General features: G+C 32.9%; 1 protein-coding gene and 1 long non-coding RNA gene across 2 annotated transcripts; one reads left to right on the top strand and one right to left on the bottom strand.

Moving 5' to 3' along the window:
* Positions 1-663: 663 nt before the first annotated feature.
* On the bottom strand, positions 664-13,844 carry LOC133821860 (uncharacterized). Its single transcript, XR_009887770.1, has 3 exons — positions 12,620-13,844; positions 6,807-7,898; positions 664-2,083 (listed from the first exon to the last, which is right to left on the bottom strand). It is a non-coding gene; the product is annotated as an uncharacterized LOC133821860 (long non-coding RNA).
* A 7,397-nt stretch (positions 13,845-21,241) lies between these two features.
* Positions 21,242-23,383, top strand: LOC133821735 (uncharacterized). The gene has a single exon (XM_062253882.1). It carries the CDS (start codon positions 21,242-21,244, stop codon positions 23,381-23,383), a length of 2,142 nt encoding a protein of 713 aa, XP_062109866.1.
* Positions 23,384-23,871: the final 488 nt, after the last annotated feature.

Below are 23,871 nucleotides of genomic sequence, written 5' to 3'. Positions count from 1 at the left end.
AAATTTTTGCTTTAATTTTTTCTATATTTATTTAAGAGGAAGCTACAAGTAATGACGTATTTGAAAACAATTGTGTAATTATTAAGGTAGTAATTACACTATACTTTAAAATATAAGGAATGTTTGGACGTCATGTGGTAGTTACTTATGAATTTTTATTGTTGTTTTTGGAAAAATAGGTAGTAATTACATAAAAAAATATTATGTAATAAATACTATTTAAAATTGATATTAATTAGTAATTACACTTAATTCTCATGGAAACTATAAGAATTTGAGAGTGTAATTGTGACCCCTCAATTAGCTCAAAGTACATAGTTACTATGTAATTACATGGTCAGACAAATACGTCAAATCAAGTAATTACTTTGAATTACACCTAATTATAATTACATGGTGGCTTTCCAAACGCACCCTTAGGTTTTGGTTGGCTAAATTTTTACATTTGATTTTAGTTTTTTAAAAGATAATTTTTCAAAAATATGGCATTTATACCATCAATGTGCAAAAATATGAGAATTATACTTTTTTTAATTTGTATGGAAAAATTTATTAAAGAAAAAATGAAAGTATGGAAAACACAATTAGTAGCTAACTAAAATATGGAAATGTCACATTTTTTATCATAGTTATGTTTTATTTGATTTTGAAAGTAATTTTTGTAACGTCCCTAAGGTAGGGTACGTCTGCCACATACTCGTAATTCTAGGGTTTACGAGTATGTAAGGCACTTGACCAAAAGAATTAAATAAAATGATACGAAGAAATACAGAAAAATTTAAAACTTTTATATAAACTTATTAGAAGAAATTATTACACGTATGAATACTTTAAATTTAAGGCAGCCATATGAAAACTCTAAACCATTATTGCATTGCTACTGAGTCCGTGCTCCACAAGTTGCTCAACAGCTAAAGCCACACCTGGAAAAATGTTGGAAAATAACATAATGAGCTAACGCTCAGTAAGCAAATCTCATGCATACACATACACATGAATGTCGTGAGTTTGTAGTGCACATATACTAATATGCTGACTTATATACTTATGCATTTCATTTATTGCTCATGCACTTTCAAACTTTACTTTTATGCTCTTTCTTTTAGTTCCACATTTTTATGGGCCCAATATCTCTTGTGCACACTGTTTGATTCAGCCAATGCCTGCAGGGCTTGTTACACATATCATATAGAATCCCATGGGTTCTCCTCCGGCTAGCCATCATCTCAGCTAGGCTCATCATAACACTCATTTCATCGTTGCCATAGCTGCCATACTTATTACACATATGGAGGAGAAAGACGGAAACATGGCAAACATATCTGAATGGTCAACTCTGACCTAGCCCACACTAGTGGGCAGCCACTATAAGTCTTATAGACTTCCGTCTTCTTTACTGAACTTACTTGATTGCTTCATCAAAACAGTGGCACCCTTTTTAAACATCTTATTATCATTTTGCTTAAGCCTTGTGTCATTAAAATGTTTAACTTTACATAAGACTTTTCAAGGCATTTCATAACTTTTCTCATATTCATATGCATGGTCTTATATCACATAATAATGTATCACATAACTGTACATGCCATGCATACATGCTGATGCTGAAATGCCAATGTTCATGTTCATGATTCGTGTTGATGGTATTCAATCAAGGCATTGTATCACATCTCATATAACTCAAAACATCTTTAGTCATAATACATGAAGCTTTGGGTTGGTGGCGTTGTTATACCTTAACGTAGAGCTATGGCTCAGGTCTAAGGTTTCCAGCCTAAAAACTTAAACGCTTCATATATCATAACATATAACAAATCATGAACATAGAGTAATCCACATATCCATCAACATAAGAACACATACTTGCACATAATTCATATCATTCTTAACCAAGTAAGACATCTTTCACATATCACATAATTCATCAATTACATATCACACAACACCCTTATGGTGTTCATATAACCATTTTTCACATACTTATCATATGCATCATCATCATACCATACTTAACTCGTCAGATGTACACAATCAATGTAGTCATGCATCTTACACTTAAGCACAAAAGGGGAGATTTACTTGCCTTAGGTCCTTAGCTTATTTTAAAATTCCTCACCAAGAGTCAATCAATCAAATCCATACAAATCCTATTCAAGGCACATCATTTATTAAATTCTATCAAAATCATAAATATACACTATTGATAGTGTATATTAATAATACCAGAAACTATATAAATGATAATAATAAATTATTATCAACGTAATGCAAATAACTCTTCATATAAAGCCATGCTTTAAACCTTGCTCATAAGATAATGTACCCTTATGATAATAATAATAATAATCCCAACAAAAATAATAATTATCGTCTATAATTAAACTTATTTCGATATTAATAACAAAATACTCCAATAGCAATACGTATATGGATGTATATATTCAAATAGTCATTTTATAAAAGAAATCATATTTTTAACATAAAGTTGTAATAATCAATATAATGATAATAATATAAATATAAATATTTATATTATTATTAATTAGTCATAATATCAATTCCAGTGATATAATAAATATACTTTCTCCAAACTTCACTGGTCTTACAAATATCAATAACTGTAGGAAACTAATATTTGATATTGTTTTAATATTCAAATATTAATATACAATAATAATGGTTAGATAATAGCTTTACTATAAATCATACTTTTCATATATATATATATATATATATATGAATCTGTATTCTTGATTTACTTAACAAAATAATAACAATAATAATTAAAATTACTTAATCATAATAATTTCCATATTAATATAAAATCAATTAAATATGTATTTTTATACTTGATTTAATATCTAATATTTTCTAGAAAATTAGACAGCACAACGGCTATAAAGTGGACAATTCCAAAATCAAAACCTGTATCAAAAATATATATAATCCCAGACAGCCAGTAAATTACAGAAAATATTCCATATATCAATAATATATAATTATATACTATAAATACACATAATAACAATTACTCTAATCAATCACAATTAAATCACAATATATAGGTTAAAGAAATTATACCAAAATGATCGGGTTCCACAATAAGTCAAACGATGATTTTCTGAGACTCAAAACGTACTTCGGAACCTCGAACACTAAGTTTCGACCGTCGGTCTACGGTGGATCGCGGTGGCTCGTGGTGGGCCCACCACCCAACTATGGTAGATGTAGGAACAAGTTATTGGGTTTTGAAGCCCACAACACGAGGAGCACGATGGTGGTGACGGATCGGCAAACGGATGCCCGAGGTGGCCGAATCGCAACTTTGAAGTCGCGGGGTGGCCGAACTTAAATCGAGTGGTTGAGGCGTTTAATCGGCGAGTGAGCTCTAGATTCCCGCGTGGGTCGATAGTTCGGAGGCCTCTGAATCCAACGGTCCGGCGCGTGGCTAAAAATGGTGGCCGGAAAGTACTCCTGCGTCGTCGGCAACAGTAATACGCAGAGGAGAGAGAGAGAGAGAGAGAGAGAGAGAGAGGGAGAGAGAGAGAGGTTTTCTGAGGAGAGAGAGAGAGAGGGGGGCTCGGGTAAAATGAAAGGCTGAAGCCTTTTATTTTATTTTATTTTATTTATTTATTTATTTATTTTTAAAAATTACACTTGGACCCAAAATACTAAATTTTTTTTTCAAATAAGCCCTTTAGCCAAACTTTCTTAATTTTTATAAAAATCCCCAATTAAAATTATATGACATTTGGGTCCAATACTTGACTACTCAAGTTTCTCTTTCTTTAATCTCATTAAAAACATAAAATCATATTTTAAACACTATTTTTCCATTACTATTTCTTAAATTTGTAAAGTTGTACATTTTATGTATTAAAACTCTGATTTATTATAAATAAATGTATTATGAAAATGTTGGATATTACAATCCTTCCCCCGTTAAAATAATTTCGTCCTCGAAATTTCAAACTAAAATTTGATAATCGGAGACAAGAACTACCATTACAAATAAACAGAACAACATTTCACAGCATAAGATTTTATACACAACACTTACTTTCACCCCGAAAACAAAACTTATTCCTGACTTCTTGTAATCCTTATCATATATAAAAAGGCGAGGATGTGTAAACACCTCACATGAGGACTACAATATAGATAGAAAGGAAATAAGCTATAACAATAGTATAAATTACGATGAATGTATACGAAAATACAAACGAATCCTCATCATCCATACTTTTGAACACAAACCACATAACGTAAGAAGAGAAAATGACCATCATCATGAAAACATCCTTGATCTTCATGTCTTACAGTCAATTTTTTTTTTTTTTTTTTTTTAAGCAGATGCAATTGACTGGTTATACCTTGATAATAGATGCTAAATTGAGCAACAAGTTTGTTCAATAGAAAGTTTTTCGGCATAAAAAAAAAATTGGATAACTAGAAAACAATTATATAGCCGATGAAGATTATTCTTTAAAACCAAGTCTCTGTGAAACCCTTTCGTTGTCAAAACCGACTTCTTGCCCTGAATGAGAAATAGTGAGATAGGCCATTCATTAGGTACCAGTTCAGAAAAGCCTGACTCTCATTCTTTCTCTAAGAAAACATTTAAAAATCAAAATTGTTTCCAAATGTATAAAATAATAAAGGGCATATTGATACTATGCTAGAATGCAAATAACCGTGGCCACTCGGAAATTCACACACTTAGCTTAGTATCCCTTCATTGAATAAAACATGGGATAAGTCTTGACTGACCAATCCACCACTTCATCTACTAAAACGAATAATTCTCACATGTCTAATAAGTTAGACATGTCTCATTTCAACACCTATACCAATAATACTCAGTCATCACTTCACACAAGTAATACATTATCTTACTTTCGGGATAAAACAGCTAATATACTATAATTTAATCGCCGAAAGTAATTCACACTACAGAGTAATTCAGTAAATAACATTTATCACCTCGATTCATTCAACAATTTACAAATTGTTTCCATGTTCAAATCAGGATCGCAAACTCAATAGAAGTGATTTCCATGTCGACAACATCTAATAAGTTTGACTTTCATCATCAGAGAGGATAGCGTAACACATTGAACAAAATAAAATCTGTGATATCTATCTTGAAAACAAACAAATTCAAGGATCCAATGACCCAACAGTTCAACACATTTTTCTATAAATAAAATTCATCACATACACACTAAAACACAATCAATCTCAAGCTTTTGAAAACCAAATCATTATTACTTCCGTCCATTACTCAAGCTAAGCAACCCATGGCATCATCATCATCTCAGCTGAACTTAGACCTAACTTTAGCTTTACCTGAGCCAAATCTTCCCACTATCGAATCTTCACCACAAATTTCTGCACCTCTACCACAGCTAATGGTGTATCCTACGGTACACATCCCAGAACGAAATACTCAATTTCCCAGAGTTTGGCTTCCCAAATTTTATTCTGATACTGGCCTTGTCACGGTGGAGGATTCAGCTATGCTCGATAAAAAGGTGGCCATTAGTATAGGTCAAAGCATACTCACCCCTAAAGACCAAATAATTTTATCCCATAGGTCAGACCTACAAGCTGTAAAAGATTCCTTAGTTCTTACCACTCAGGCGGCAGCATTGGTCTCAAACCTAGGCCAACGGGTTCTTGCAAGAGAACAAGAGGTTGACCACTTGAAAAGGTATATAGAAACACAAAAACAAGAGATGATAACCATTAGAAATGCCAACAAGGCATTGACTCGAGAGAAGGAGAAGTTGGTTAAGGAGAATGGGACTTTAACTACACTTCTTGCTAACTACTCAGTCGATATGAAGGAAAAATTTCAGACACTGCAAACTACTGGGGAGACCCTTAGAGTTGAACAACAAAAGTTGATTGACGAGGTAGAACGTGTCCAAAACCCCAATCCTTAATAGATTATGTATTTTTTTTTATTTTTTATTTTTTATCTATATATTACTACTGTTTCACTAAAGTCTCTTATTGTGTGTGCTCTCAGCAACAACCTAAAACTTTGCTCTCCAAAACACTAACCTGACATATTAACCCTTAACACACTAACTGAACTGATAGATCACTTTCAAAGCTTGAGAATATCAATTAACAATCCAAACATTGACATCGATAAATCATCAATTATTTATCACATCAATAATAAAGGCATGCATTCAGATAAATAACAAACTTCAATTTCTCTACCGTGCATGAGAATATTCATTTAATCCAAGCTCATACTTATATCATGGAAACTCAAACACACAATGAGTTTCTAATACAATTATACAACATCATTAACATACATTAACTAAAATATGGATAAATTATACTAACCATTAACGTGTGGCTTGTCTTGTGGCGGAACTCAGTAGCATTTCAGATCCCAAAATCTAATAACATAACGAGTATACGACATCTACAAACTCAAAGCTCTGATACCATTTGTAACGTCCCTAAGGTAGGGTACGTCTGCCACATACTCGTAATTCTAGGGTTTACGAGTATGTAAGGCACTTGACCAAAAGAATTAAATAAAATGATACGAAGAAATACAGAAAAATTTAAAACTTTTATATAAACTTATTAGAAGAAATTATTACACGTATGAATACTTTAAATTTAAGGCAGCCATATGAAAACTCTAAACCATTATTGCATTGCTACTGAGTCCGTGCTCCACAAGTTGCTCAACAGCTAAAGCCACACCTGGAAAAATGTTGGAAAATAACATAATGAGCTAACGCTCAGTAAGCAAATCTCATGCATACACATACACATGAATGTCGTGAGTTTGTAGTGCACATATACTAATATGCTGACTTATATACTTATGCATTTCATTTATTGCTCATGCACTTTCAAACTTTACTTTTATGCTCTTTCTTTTAGTTCCACATTTTTATGGGCCCAATATCTCTTGTGCACACTGTTTGATTCAGCCAATGCCTGCAGGGCTTGTTACACATATCATATAGAATCCCATGGGTTCTCCTCCGGCTAGCCATCATCTCAGCTAGGCTCATCATAACACTCATTTCATCGTTGCCATAGCTGCCATACTTATTACACATATGGAGGAGAAAGACGGAAACATGGCAAACATATCTGAATGGTCAACTCTGACCTAGCCCACACTAGTGGGCAGCCACTATAAGTCTTATAGACTTCCGTCTTCTTTACTGAACTTACTTGATTGCTTCATCAAAACAGTGGCACCCTTTTTAAACATCTTATTATCATTTTGCTTAAGCCTTGTGTCATTAAAATGTTTAACTTTACATAAGACTTTTCAAGGCATTTCATAACTTTTCTCATATTCATATGCATGGTCTTATATCACATAATAATGTATCACATAACTGTACATGCCATGCATACATGCTGATGCTGAAATGCCAATGTTCATGTTCATGATTCGTGTTGATGGTATTCAATCAAGGCATTGTATCACATCTCATATAACTCAAAACATCTTTAGTCATAATACATGAAGCTTTGGGTTGGTGGCGTTGTTATACCTTAACGTAGAGCTATGGCTCAGGTCTAAGGTTTCCAGCCTAAAAACTTAAACGCTTCATATATCATAACATATAACAAATCATGAACATAGAGTAATCCACATATCCATCAACATAAGAACACATACTTGCACATAATTCATATCATTCTTAACCAAGTAAGACATCTTTCACATATCACATAATTCATCAATTACATATCACACAACACCCTTATGGTGTTCATATAACCATTTTTCACATACTTATCATATGCATCATCATCATACCATACTTAACTCGTCAGATGTACACAATCAATGTAGTCATGCATCTTACACTTAAGCACAAAAGGGGAGATTTACTTGCCTTAGGTCCTTAGCTTATTTTAAAATTCCTCACCAAGAGTCAATCAATCAAATCCATACAAATCCTATTCAAGGCACATCATTTATTAAATTCTATCAAAATCATAAATATACACTATTGATAGTGTATATTAATAATACCAGAAACTATATAAATGATAATAATAAATTATTATCAACGTAATGCAAATAACTCTTCATATAAAACCATGCTTTAAACCTTGCTCATAAGATAATGTACCCTTATGATAATAATAATAATAATCCCAACAAAAATAATAATTATCGTCTATAATTAAACTTATTTCGATATTAATAACAAAATACTTCAATAGCAATACGTATATGGATGTATATATTCAAATAGTCATTTTATAAAAGAAATCATATTTTTAACATAAAGTTGTAATAATCAATATAATGATAATAATATAAATATAAATATTTATATTATTATTAATTAGTCATAATATCAATTCCAGTGATATAATAAATATACTTTCTCCAAACTTCACTGGTCTTACAAATATCAATAACTGTAGGAAACTAATATTTGATATTGTTTTAATATTCAAATATTAATATACAATAATAATGGTTAGATAATAGCTTTACTATAAATCATACTTTTCATATATATATATATATATATATATGAATCTGTATTCTTGATTTACTTAACAAAATAATAACAATAATAATTAAAATTACTTAATCATAATAATTTCCATATTAATATAAAATCAATTAAATATGTATTTTTATACTTGATTTAATATCTAATATTTTCTAGAAAATTAGACAGCACAACGGCTATAAAGTGGACAATTCCAAAATCAAAACCTGTATCAAAAATATATATAATCCCAGACAGCCAGTAAATTACAGAAAATATTCCATATATCAATAATATATAATTATATACTATAAATACACATAATAACAATTACTCTAATCAATCACAATTAAATCACAATATATAGGTTAAAGAAATTATACCAAAATGATCGGGTTCCACAATAAGTCAAACGATGATTTTCTGAGACTCAAAACGTACTTCGGAACCTCGAACACTAAGTTTCGACCGTCGGTCTACGGTGGATCGCGGTGGCTCGTGGTGGGCCCACCACCCAACTATGGTAGATGTAGGAACAAGTTATTGGGTTTTGAAGCCCACAACACGAGGAGCACGATGGTGGTGACGGATCGGCAAACGGATGCCCGAGGTGGCCGAATCGCAACTTTGAAGTCGCGGGGTGGCCGAACTTAAATCGAGTGGTTGAGGCGTTTAATCGGCGAGTGAGCTCTAGATTCCCGCGTGGGTCGATAGTTCGGAGGCCTCTGAATCCAACGGTCCGGCGCGTGGCTAAAAATGGTGGCCGGAAAGTACTCCTGCGTCGTCGGCAACAGTAATACGCAGAGGAGAGAGAGAGAGAGAGAGAGAGAGAGAGGGAGAGAGAGAGAGGTTTTCTGAGGAGAGAGAGAGAGAGGGGGGCTCGGGTAAAATGAAAGGCTGAAGCCTTTTATTTTATTTTATTTTATTTATTTATTTATTTATTTTTAAAAATTACACTTGGACCCAAAATACTAAATTTTTTTTTCAAATAAGCCCTTTAGCCAAACTTTCTTAATTTTTATAAAAATCCCCAATTAAAATTATATGACATTTGGGTCCAATACTTGACTACTCAAGTTTCTCTTTCTTTAATCTCATTAAAAACATAAAATCATATTTTAAACACTATTTTTCCATTACTATTTCTTAAATTTGTAAAGTTGTACATTTTATGTATTAAAACTCTGATTTATTATAAATAAATGTATTATGAAAATGTTGGATATTACAATCCTTCCCCCGTTAAAATAATTTCGTCCTCGAAATTTCAAACTAAAATTTGATAATCGGAGACAAGAACTACCATTACAAATAAACAGAACAACATTTCACAGCATAAGATTTTATACACAACACTTACTTTCACCCCGAAAACAAAACTTATTCCTGACTTCTTGTAATCCTTATCATATATAAAAAGGCGAGGATGTGTAAACACCTCACATGAGGACTACAATATAGATAGAAAGGAAATAAGCTATAACAATAGTATAAATTACGATGAATGTATACGAAAATACAAACGAATCCTCATCATCCATACTTTTGAACACAAACCACATAACGTAAGAAGAGAAAATGACCATCATCATGAAAACATCCTTGATCTTCATGTCTTACAGTCAATTTTTTTTTTTTTTTTTTTTTAAGCAGATGCAATTGACTGGTTATACCTTGATAATAGATGCTAAATTGAGCAACAAGTTTGTTCAATAGAAAGTTTTTCGGCATAAAAAAAAAATTGGATAACTAGAAAACAATTATATAGCCGATGAAGATTATTCTTTAAAACCAAGTCTCTGTGAAACCCTTTCGTTGTCAAAACCGACTTCTTGCCCTGAATGAGAAATAGTGAGATAGGCCATTCATTAGGTACCAGTTCAGAAAAGCCTGACTCTCATTCTTTCTCTAAGAAAACATTTAAAAATCAAAATTGTTTCCAAATGTATAAAATAATAAAGGGCATATTGATACTATGCTAGAATGCAAATAACCGTGGCCACTCGGAAATTCACACACTTAGCTTAGTATCCCTTCATTGAATAAAACATGGGATAAGTCTTGACTGACCAATCCACCACTTCATCTACTAAAACGAATAATTCTCACATGTCTAATAAGTTAGACATGTCTCATTTCAACACCTATACCAATAATACTCAGTCATCACTTCACACAAGTAATACATTATCTTACTTTCGGGATAAAACAGCTAATATACTATAATTTAATCGCCGAAAGTAATTCACACTACAGAGTAATTCAGTAAATAACATTTATCACCTCGATTCATTCAACAATTTACAAATTGTTTCCATGTTCAAATCAGGATCGCAAACTCAATAGAAGTGATTTCCATGTCGACAACATCTAATAAGTTTGACTTTCATCATCAGAGAGGATAGCGTAACACATTGAACAAAATAAAATCTGTGATATCTATCTTGAAAACAAACAAATTCAAGGATCCAATGACCCAACAGTTCAACACATTTTTCTATAAATAAAATTCATCACATACACACTAAAACACAATCAATCTCAAGCTTTTGAAAACCAAATCATTATTACTTCCGTCCATTACTCAAGCTAAGCAACCCATGGCATCATCATCATCTCAGCTGAACTTAGACCTAACTTTAGCTTTACCTGAGCCAAATCTTCCCACTATCGAATCTTCACCACAAATTTCTGCACCCCTACCACAGCTAATGGTGTATCCTACGGTACACATCCCAGAACGAAATACTCAATTTCCCAGAGTTTGGCTTCCCAAATTTTATTCTGATACTGGCCTTGTCACGGTGGAGGATTCAGCTATGCTCGATAAAAAGGTGGCCATTAGTATAGGTCAAAGCATACTCACCCCTAAAGACCAAATAATTTTATCCCATAGGTCAGACCTACAAGCTGTAAAAGATTCCTTAGTTCTTACCACTCAGGCGGCAGCATTGGTCTCAAACCTAGGCCAACGGGTTCTTGCAAGAGAACAAGAGGTTGACCACTTGAAAAGGTATATAGAAACACAAAAACAAGAGATGATAACCATTAGAAATGCCAACAAGGCATTGACTCGAGAGAAGGAGAAGTTGGTTAAGGAGAATGGGACTTTAACTACACTTCTTGCTAACTACTCAGTCGATATGAAGGAAAAATTTCAGACACTGCAAACTACTGGGGAGACCCTTAGAGTTGAACAACAAAAGTTGATTGACGAGGTAGAACGTGTCCAAAACCCCAATCCTTAATAGATTATGTATTTTTTTTTATTTTTTATTTTTTATCTATATATTACTACTGTTTCACTAAAGTCTCTTATTGTGTGTGCTCTCAGCAACAACCTAAAACTTTGCTCTCCAAAACACTAACCTGACATATTAACCCTTAACACACTAACTGAACTGATAGATCACTTTCAAAGCTTGAGAATATCAATTAACAATCCAAACATTGACATCGATAAATCATCAATTATTTATCACATCAATAATAAAGGCATGCATTCAGATAAATAACAAACTTCAATTTCTCTACCGTGCATGAGAATATTCATTTAATCCAAGCTCATACTTATATCATGGAAACTCAAACACACAATGAGTTTCTAATACAATTATACAACATCATTAACATACATTAACTAAAATATGGATAAATTATACTAACCATTAACGTGTGGCTTGTCTTGTGGCGGAACTCAGTAGCATTTCAGATCCCAAAATCTAATAACATAACGAGTATACGACATCTACAAACTCAAAGCTCTGATACCATTTGTAACGTCCCTAAGGTAGGGTACGTCTGCCACATACTCGTAATTCTAGGGTTTACGAGTATGTAAGGCACTTGACCAAAAGAATTAAATAAAATGATACGAAGAAATACAGAAAAATTTAAAACTTTTATATAAACTTATTAGAAGAAATTATTACACGTATGAATACTTTAAATTTAAGGCAGCCATATGAAAACTCTAAACCATTATTGCATTGCTACTGAGTCCGTGCTCCACAAGTTGCTCAACAGCTAAAGCCACACCTGGAAAAATGTTGGAAAATAACATAATGAGCTAACGCTCAGTAAGCAAATCTCATGCATACACATACACATGAATGTCGTGAGTTTGTAGTGCACATATACTAATATGCTGACTTATATACTTATGCATTTCATTTATTGCTCATGCACTTTCAAACTTTACTTTTATGCTCTTTCTTTTAGTTCCACATTTTTATGGGCCCAATATCTCTTGTGCACACTGTTTGATTCAGCCAATGCCTGCAGGGCTTGTTACACATATCATATAGAATCCCATGGGTTCTCCTCCGGCTAGCCATCATCTCAGCTAGGCTCATCATAACACTCATTTCATCGTTGCCATAGCTGCCATACTTATTACACATATGGAGGAGAAAGACGGAAACATGGCAAACATATCTGAATGGTCAACTCTGACCTAGCCCACACTAGTGGGCAGCCACTATAAGTCTTATAGACTTCCGTCTTCTTTACTGAACTTACTTGATTGCTTCATCAAAACAGTGGCACCCTTTTTAAACATCTTATTATCATTTTGCTTAAGCCTTGTGTCATTAAAATGTTTAACTTTACATAAGACTTTTCAAGGCATTTCATAACTTTTCTCATATTCATATGCATGGTCTTATATCACATAATAATGTATCACATAACTGTACATGCCATGCATACATGCTGATGCTGAAATGCCAATGTTCATGTTCATGATTCGTGTTGATGGTATTCAATCAAGGCATTGTATCACATCTCATATAACTCAAAACATCTTTAGTCATAATACATGAAGCTTTGGGTTGGTGGCGTTGTTATACCTTAACGTAGAGCTATGGCTCAGGTCTAAGGTTTCCAGCCTAAAAACTTAAACGCTTCATATATCATAACATATAACAAATCATGAACATAGAGTAATCCACATATCCATCAACATAAGAACACATACTTGCACATAATTCATATCATTCTTAACCAAGTAAGACATCTTTCACATATCACATAATTCATCAATTACATATCACACAACACCCTTATGGTGTTCATATAACCATTTTTCACATACTTATCATATGCATCATCATCATACCATACTTAACTCGTCAGATGTACACAATCAATGTAGTCATGCATCTTACACTTAAGCACAAAAGGGGAGATTTACTTGCCTTAGGTCCTTAGCTTATTTTAAAATTCCTCACCAAGAGTCAATCAATCAAATCCATACAAATCCTATTCAAGGCACATCATTTATTAAATTCTATCAAAATCATAAATATACACTATTGATAGTGTATATTAATAATACCAGAAACTATATAAATGATAATAATAAATTATTATCAACGTAATGCAAATAACTCTTCATATAAAACCATGCTTTAAACCTTGCTCATAAGATAATGTACCCTTATGATAATAATAATAATAATCCCAACAAAAATAATAATTATCGTCTATAATTAAACTTATTTCGATATTAATAACAAAATACTTCAATAGCAATACGTATATGGATGTATATATTCAAATAGTCATTTTATAAAAGAAATCATATTTTTAACATAAAGTTGTAATAATCAATATAATGATAATAATATAAATATAAATATTTATATTATTATTAATTAGTCATAATATCAATTCCAGTGATATAATAAATATACTTTCTCCAAACTTCACTGGTCTTACAAATATCAATAACTGTAGGAAACTAATATTTGATATTGTTTTAATATTCAAATATTAATATACAATAATAATGGTTAGATAATAGCTTTACTATAAATCATACTTTTCATATATATATATATATATATATGAATCTGTATTCTTGATTTACTTAACAAAATAATAACAATAATAATTAAAATTACTTAATCATAATAATTTCCATATTAATATAAAATCAATTAAATATGTATTTTTATACTTGATTTAATATCTAATATTTTCTAGAAAATTAGACAGCACAACGGCTATAAAGTGGACAATTCCAAAATCAAAACCTGTATCAAAAATATATATAATCCCAGACAGCCAGTAAATTACAGAAAATATTCCATATATCAATAATATATAATTATATACTATAAATACACATAATAACAATTACTCTAATCAATCACAATTAAATCACAATATATAGGTTAAAGAAATTATACCAAAATGATCGGGTTCCACAATAAGTCAAACGATGATTTTCTGAGACTCAAAACGTACTTCGGAACCTCGAACACTAAGTTTCGACCGTCGGTCTACGGTGGATCGCGGTGGCTCGTGGTGGGCCCACCACCCAACTATGGTAGATGTAGGAACAAGTTATTGGGTTTTGAAGCCCACAACACGAGGAGCACGATGGTGGTGACGGATCGGCAAACGGATGCCCGAGGTGGCCGAATCGCAACTTTGAAGTCGCGGGGTGGCCGAACTTAAATCGAGTGGTTGAGGCGTTTAATCGGCGAGTGAGCTCTAGATTCCCGCGTGGGTCGATAGTTCGGAGGCCTCTGAATCCAACGGTCCGGCGCGTGGCTAAAAATGGTGGCCGGAAAGTACTCCTGCGTCGTCGGCAACAGTAATACGCAGAGGAGAGAGAGAGAGAGAGAGAGAGAGAGAGGGAGAGAGAGAGAGGTTTTCTGAGGAGAGAGAGAGAGAGGGGGGCTCGGGTAAAATGAAAGGCTGAAGCCTTTTATTTTATTTTATTTTATTTATTTATTTATTTATTTTTAAAAATTACACTTGGACCCAAAATACTAAATTTTTTTTTCAAATAAGCCCTTTAGCCAAACTTTCTTAATTTTTATAAAAATCCCCAATTAAAATTATATGACATTTGGGTCCAATACTTGACTACTCAAGTTTCTCTTTCTTTAATCTCATTAAAAACATAAAATCATATTTTAAACACTATTTTTCCATTACTATTTCTTAAATTTGTAAAGTTGTACATTTTATGTATTAAAACTCTGATTTATTATAAATAAATGTATTATGAAAATGTTGGATATTACAATTTTATTTTATTTTTTTCAATTTTTTATTTTTTCATTAATTTTTTAATTATTTTTTCAGTTATTTTTTATTTTATTTTTTCCTTACTTAATTTTTCTTCCATTTTTTTCTTTTCTTTTTTCTGCCAATTTTTTATTTCAATTTGTCCATTCTTCTTCTTCTTCTTCTTTTCATTTTTAGTCATTTATCTATTTTATATTTTATTTATATTGTTTTTTTTTTCATATTTTTCAGTTTTCTTTCCTCTTTTTTTCATTTTTTTCCTTCTATTTTTTCTTCATTTTTGTATTTACTATCTTCTCCTTCTTTTTTTTTTTCTTTTTTTGTCTTTTTCCACACAAATGAGATTTTTTCTTTCTTTTTTTTCTTCTTCCATTTTTTTTTCATTTTTCTACAAATTTTTTCATTCATATTTTTTTTTCAATTTTTCTATTATTTTTCATCTTCTTCTTTTAATTTTTATTCATTTATCGGTTTTTTTTTTTCTTCATCATTTCTTTTGTTTTGTTTTTTTCATATTTTTTTAGTTTTTTTCCTAAGTTTCGTTCCTTCACTTTTCTTCATTTTTTGTACTTATTATTTTCTCATTCCATTTTTTTTCATTTTTTCTCACATTATCTTTTATTATTGTAATTTTTTATAGTTTTTTCTACTATATGTAAAAAAATTCAAATCAATTTTTTCATCATTTTTTTTTTACTGTAACCCTTATAGGAACACCAAAATTTGGAAAAATAAAAATAAAAATTATGAAAACGTGAATGGGTAACAGTTACCCTGGTGAGAACATTCAAATCTTGAAAAAAAAAATTATATAAAGAAGATGGGAGAGAAGAGAAACGAGGTGGATTTGATTTTTTTTTTTATCTTCAGATCTGTGGTAACGAGTTACGTTCTCGTTCTTTGTGTGTATATTTCAGAGGGTGACTGGTTACATTCACGTTCTTTGTGTGTATATTTCTGGGTGTAATTAATTACCTTCACGTTCTGATGTGTGTGTATATTTATGTGTTCTTTATGGTAACTGGTTACCTATATTACTAAAATCATAGTTACTTATTCTTCATTTTTTAATGAAGTGTTATTCCTCTTTTTCCTCCAAATTTGATGTTCTTTTTATATTTAATATGAGTAACCCATCACCCCTCTTATGGTAACTGGTTACCCCTCTCAGGATAACTGGTTACCCCTCCTGGTACATGTTATTTAACCTAGCTCTAGGATTTTTTTTTTACATAGCTACCAATCAAGTAACTGGTTACCTCTATTACTAAAATCATAGTTACTTCTTCTTCATTTTTAAATGAAGTGCTATTCATATTTTTCCTCCAAATTTGATGTTATTTTTATATTTAATATGAGTAATCTGTCACCCCTCTTATGGTAACTGGTTACCCCTCTCAGGATAACTGGTCACCCCTCCTGGTACATGTTATTTAACCTAGCTCTAGGATTTTTTTTTTACATAGTTATTAATCAATAACTGGTTACCTTACCCAATATTTAAAAAAAACGTAAAATCTAAAAAAAATGTTTATAATATATAAAAAATAATTTTAAACACAATTCATATTAAAAAAAATTGCAAAACAACCAAAGAAAATTTTAATATAAAAAAACAAATAAGCTAAAAAAATAACAATCAAATTACAAACATACCCTTCCAAAATAATAAAATTTGATTAAGAGTAAAATTATAGCATAAACCAACTTTTATACAAAAATATAGGAAAATAAACTCACAAAAGTGAAAATTCTTAAAAAATTCAATATTTCTGCACACTCAATTGAAAATCTCATATAAAATATAATTTCCTCTTTTTAAAAAACTATTTTTGAAGAAACTTTGGCCTTGGTTGACTAGGCTTTTAAAAACACTTCAACACTATCTTTGATAGGGAGAAGAGATTGGTTAAAGGAGACGTTAAATCCTTTGTTAGGCAAAAGGGAAAGATGAAAGTGAGAGGAGAGATGGAGGGTCTTCTCCCTCCATGGCTTAAAAAATCAATCCCTCCATTTTTTGAGGGATAAAAAAAAAAAAAAAGACAAAGAAATGATATGTAAAGGTCATATATTGTTAGAAGATTCACTACAACAAATTTGATATACAATGACTCCCTACAATGTCTTACACCATTGGTGTAAGACATTAAAACTTATCATGGGTTTTAAATGTCTAATGGTGTAAGACATTGAAAGTTTTTATTAATGGCTACAATTGTAAGACATTAAAAATGGTGGAAGACGTTGGAAATAGGCTGAAAATTGGGTAAGAGTACATTACGTGGCACGTCTCCCAATAGGAGACGTTGGAAGTACTCTCGTGTACATCTAACGTCTCCCATTGGGAGACGTGCCACGTGTCCCACGTCTCCCAATGGAAGACGTTGGATGTCTCCTAGGGACTTCCCACGTCTCCCAATGGAAGACGTGGGATATATACCTACAATGACCCTAGCAACAACGTCTCCCCAATTGGGAGACATTGTAGACTTCCAATGTCTCCCAAATAAAGTCATAACACTCTTCTTTTCTTGTAGTGATTAGGCATGTGATATTGCTTAAAAGAAACTCAATAACATGTGATATTGATATAAAATAACTAACACAAACATATATTCTGAGAAATGGAGATGAAGAAGGTACATGTATATTAAAATAAAATAAAACATATGTATTAGAAATACTGATTTTGTGTCAAACTGAGTCTAGTGTACCACACTATTTTTTTAAAACAATTATGCATCATCACCGAGTGTTAAAGGATTGCTAACGGTATTTGTCTCATAAGATAAAACGATTTATGAACAACAGCTAAAATAGTAGCTAGGCACTTTGCTTCTACTCCCAATGAATTGACCAATGTCTAAAAACACCACCAAGATCTAACTAAGGACTAAGAGAGCTTCGACACCAGATGGTAAGAACTCAGATGAGCTTCAACCAGAAATCAAGAGAATTTCGACTAACAAAGAGAATTTTTCAATTGGGGTGTGAAACAATGAGGTGAAGCCCTTTATTTATAGCTTTCAAAGGGAACCAAATGCTTGATAATCAAGCAAACATAATTGGATAACTACCCAAAAAGTCAATTTTGGATAACTGCCCAAAATTTAAGTAATTTTTATGTTAGGCAAAAATTCGATTTACCATAAATAGTGTTTGAGTTTATTCTCCAATTTAGGACTCCTCATATTCTATAACTTCATAGTCATAGTTGGTTCACTAAACTTTTGCTTTTAACTTTAGTCTTTTTAAAAAAAAATCTTTAGGAGAAGTTACAAATATCCAGGTTTTATTTGGCTAAACTTTTATTTTGACTTTAGGTTTTTTAAAAAACTATTTACAATGAAGCTATGACCTTGGTTGGCTGGGCCTTTAAAGCTTAAAAGCATTTTAGATTTAATTTAATTTGTTTTTCTTTGTATGAAAATTTTGGTATTTTTCAAAAGAAATGCAATTAAATGGCAAAAGCAAAAGAACCCAAGCTGGCCCATGCAACAACCTCTCTTATCTTCAATTTAAGTGTGTGCCTAGTACTTAATTCTTCAGCAATTAAATATCAAATTGCTTAGATAACATGACTAAATATTGTTTCCAATTAATTTATTCCAACTAAAAGCAAATTAAATCTAATTAATGTTGGAATTATGATTATCTTTTGGTCCTGTTCTTGGTAGGTTTAAAGAAAAACTTATGTGTGTGGTGATTTTTTTTTGGATAAGACCAATCAAATATTTTCTCTTTTGAAAATATTAGTAGTAATTGCTTATAATTTTTTAAATATATATATTTAAAAATTAAGAAATTAAAGTTTTTTATTTGGGTTTGTATAGTAATTATCAATCCTAAACACTTATATACATATTAAATTTAAAATTTAACTTATATAAACTCGAAAAAAATAAAAATTAGGATTATATATTTAATATTATTAAAATACTTAAATTTGTATTAATATCTTGTCTACTGTCTTTTCTAATTAGTTTTAAAGATATATTTGTAAAATTTCATTAAAGTGGACCGAAATAATAAAATAAAAAACTATTAAACAACAAAAACATTCGGTATACATTTATAATATATAAAAATCACATAAATACTATATAACGTGTTTATCATAGAAGTTTTTTTGCTTCAAAACTAATATTCTATTGAGAATATGAACGGATAAATTAGTATTTTATGTGAATAAGAAATCAAGAAAGTGTGTGGAATTAAGAAACTTAAAAGAAAAGAAAAATATGAAGTGAGACTTTGAAAAATAAGCAAAGACAAAATTGATAAGAACAAATTAAATTAGTAAGATAATGATATTTTAAGAATTTTATTATTAAAAACGAGTATTAGTAAGAAAAATTAAGAAAATTATTGAATAAGGCAACAAAAGAAGCATTTTTAGCCACCTCCACTATAAAAGTTATGTTGTTAGTTGTGTAAAATGTAATTAGCAATAGAAAAAATGTAATCAATTTTTCACTTTTTTTTTCCAATGAATTGAATCCACCTAAACTAACCCTAAATAATGACTACATATCGCCTTTAGTCACAATAAAAAAAAAATCACTAATGTATTATTGATCACAATCTATTAAGTAAAATGATAAAATTTGTTGTCATTAAAAAAAAATACATTTAGTCATGAAAAATTAGGATTTTTATGATTAATACTTTTAGGCATAAACTTTTTAGTAACGATATTGGTATGATGATATCTATTGAGTCACAAATTTTATTATAACTATAAGAAAGTTTTTTTGTAGTGTAGTTTAAAAAATCCTATTTTATTAATCGATTAACTGATGTGTTAAGGTTTATCTAGTGTGAATCCATTGAGTTTTATTATTTTATCTCTACTAAATTTTAACATTCAGGACTCGAAAACCAATCAACTCTTTAAGCTAAGATCGAAATGAGTATTTATTCATAATCATATTCTCATCTAATAATAGCAAAAGTAAAATAAAAATAAGAAGAAAAACAAATCTAGTAAACTAATATAGACATAAAAGTAATCAAAAGACTAAATAATTTTACTAATTGTTAAATAGTGAAACTAGACTTTTTGAATAAAAAGTCTAATACTTCACGGGCTTGTAAACATTGTAGGACACAATAGCATCAGTGCCGCCCTCACCTCAAGGCAGGTGAGGCAATTGCCTAAAGCCTCCAAACATAAGAGGCATCATCTTCTATATATCATTCTATATATATTATATAAGATTAATGTTACACAGGCCCAAGTCACAAGCCCAATAGAGCTGGATACTGGCTTGGCCCACGAAGGTGTGAGAGGATGGTTAGACCTTGCAACCCAAGAAGCCCAGGAAGCAGAAGATCATATCACGCTTGAAGACATTCAACCAGAACAAGAGAAAGAAGAGATAATCGGCAATGCAGAAGAGAAGGGTGAAGCGCGTAAGCCACGTAAGCGCGTGAGACCTCGATGGCTGGAGGATTTCGTTGGACACTTCGGACGTTGAGCTGAGAGGAGTTTTGCAACCATATTCGGTTATGCTTCCAATTTGTAATTTATGACTTTTGGTTGTAAGTATATATTTGGAACAATGTATTTTTCTGGGTATCCTTTTCTTGAATGAAATACTGAGTATTGTGGGAGTTTGGCACTGACTCAAAGAGTGCAGAATTGCTATTATTTGGTGCTTTCATTGTTTTCTTTTTTCACCATGAAAAATGAAGAGATTGCTGCCATGTTACAGGCCCTGGAAGCTACTTTCAAACAGCATTCGGAGTCACAATTGGAGAAGTTTACCACCTTGTTGGACCAACATATGGCGAAGACTGAGGAACGACTTTCCCAAGGATCACCACCACCGTCGCCAGGCTTGACGGGCGAAAATAGTGCGATGAGGGAATCGGGTCGCACCCCAAGTCGACGTTCACACTCTGAACCAGAAGCTTCTGACGTCAATTCCATTTTGAAAACACTGAGGGTCAAGGTACCCAAGTTCGATGGGACTAATGTGGAGGATTGGGTATATAAGATCAATAAGTTCTTTGATCTGCATCGAGTGGAAAATCACATTCGTCTGACCATTGTACCATTCCATCTGGAAGGAGTCTCTTGCACCTGGTTCCAATGGATGGAGAAGAGTGGGTCGTTCACTGACTGGGAATCGTTTTTGCGTGCTCTGCAGCAACGTTTTGGGACGTCCATATACGATGACCCCTTAGGCCGCATCTCCAAACTCACGCAGAAAGGAAGAGTGTCCGATTACAGAGCTGAATTTGAGGCTCTCATGCCTCGTATCACTGGAGTGCCGGAATCGATGTTCCTGAATTTCTTCATTTGGGGTCTGAAGGTGGAGATTCGCCGTGAGCTTCTCATGCTTCCCCCTAAGGATTTGGCTGATGCAATGGCGAAGGCGCAGTTATTTGAAGATCGTCATGATGATTGGGTTTCTCGACCTCGAGGGGAGGTTACTAAAGCTCCGTGGTCCAACCGTACAACTACCCCACACCAGGGAATGAACTCGGTACAGTTGCCCAAACCGGGACCGTTCGCTTCAGGTACTTCTATATCGGCCCCCACAGGTTCTCCCTTGCCGATTAAAAAGCTATCACCAACTGAGTTGAAGGAGAGACGTGATAAGGGTCTCTGTTTTACTTGCGATGAGAAATTTCATTTTGGTCATAAGTGCAAAAATCGAATGCTTATTCTGTGTGGTTATGATGATGAGGAGATGGGTACCATGGTGGACAGTGAGTCGCATGAAGAGGCTGAAGAGACTGAAGAAGAAGTTAGCTTGAATTCGTTATCCAATTCAATGAACCCTCGTATTTTTCGGATTATGGCTACACATGGGTCCGAAGCGGTTGAAGTGCTCATTGATACGGGCAGTCACAATAACTTCATTCAAGAGGCGTTGGTCACACAGTTGCACTTGGAGTGTGAGGATACCAAACGATTCAAAGTCTATATGGGCAATGGGAACTTTCTGCTGTGTTCCAAGATATGTAAAGGGGTCGAACTCATTTTGCAGGGCCATAGTTTCCTTGTTGATCTGTATGTATTACCCATATGTGGTTTGGACATTGTTTTGGGGATGCAGTGGCTGCAAACGTTGGGTCCGTGTATTCATGATCATAAAGCGCTCACAATGGAATTTACTTGGCAAGGTACGGTTATCAAGCTGGCGGGATCGAAGGAATTGGCAGCTCACCAATTATCTTTTACTCAGTTTCATGCGATGCTTCAAGAAGGAGAGGTTAAGGATATCTATCGCCTCTCAGCGGTTTTGGACAGGACCGAGAGTAAACAGCCGCCTTTTGACGCATTGGCAGCTCAATTTCCTTCTAATGCACAGGAAGTTCTGACTGAATTTGAGGATATTTTTCAGGAGCCTGATCAACTACCGCCGCATAGAGGGACTGACCATCGCATATTTCTACAGCCGGGTTCCACACCGGTTAATGTTCGCCCATATCGGTACCCGTATTTTCAGAAGGATTTGATTGAGCAATTGGTCAAGGAGATGCTGGCTGTGGGTTTTATTCGTCCAAGCACTAGCCCTTATTCTTCACCCGTTTTGTTGGTTAAAAAGAAAGACGGTACATGGCGCTTTTGTGTGGACTATCGGGCTCTTAATGGGATCACCGTTAAAGACCGCTTTCCTATTCCTACGATTGATGAATTGGGCAGCGCTAGAGTATTCTCTAAACTTGACTTGCGGGCGGGGTATCATCAAATCCGCATGGATCATAGAGACATTCACAAAACAGCCTTCCGGACCCACGAAGGCCACTATGAATTTGTGGTTATGCCGTTCGGCCCACCAATGCTCCCTCCACTTTTCAAGCGACAATGAATCAGCTCTTTCGCCCCTTTTTGCGGCATTTTGTGACTGTTTTTTTTTATGATATCTTAGTATACAGCAGGAGTGAAGAGGAGCATTGTCACCACTTGAAGCTAGTGCTACAGTTACTGCGGCAACATAAATTTTACGCTAAGGGCAGCAAGTGTTTGTTCTTCCAGAAATCGATAGAATATTTGGGTCACTTGGTATCTTCTCAAGGTGTACGGGCCGACCCTTCCAAAATACAAGCCATGGTCGACTGGCCGACCCCACAAACAGCCAAACAACTTCGGGGTTTTCTGGGTTTGACGAGGTATTATCGCCGGTTTGTAGCCCATTATGCAGCGATCACAGTCCCCTTGACTGACCTCTTACACAAGGATGCTAAGTTTACTTGGAATGCAGCAGCAGCAGCGGCTTTTGCCACTCTCAAACAAGCAATGACAGCCACTCTGGTACTTCGTCTACCAGATTTTTCTAAGGATTTTATAGTAAAGACA

The sequence above is a fragment of the Humulus lupulus genome, chromosome 3 (genome assembly GCF_963169125.1).
Source record: "Humulus lupulus chromosome 3, drHumLupu1.1, whole genome shotgun sequence".
In the NCBI taxonomy this organism is placed as follows: domain Eukaryota; kingdom Viridiplantae; phylum Streptophyta; class Magnoliopsida; order Rosales; family Cannabaceae; genus Humulus; species Humulus lupulus.
The sequence above is the reverse complement of the archived record's forward strand: the minus strand, read 5'-3'. Positions and strand labels throughout refer to the sequence as shown.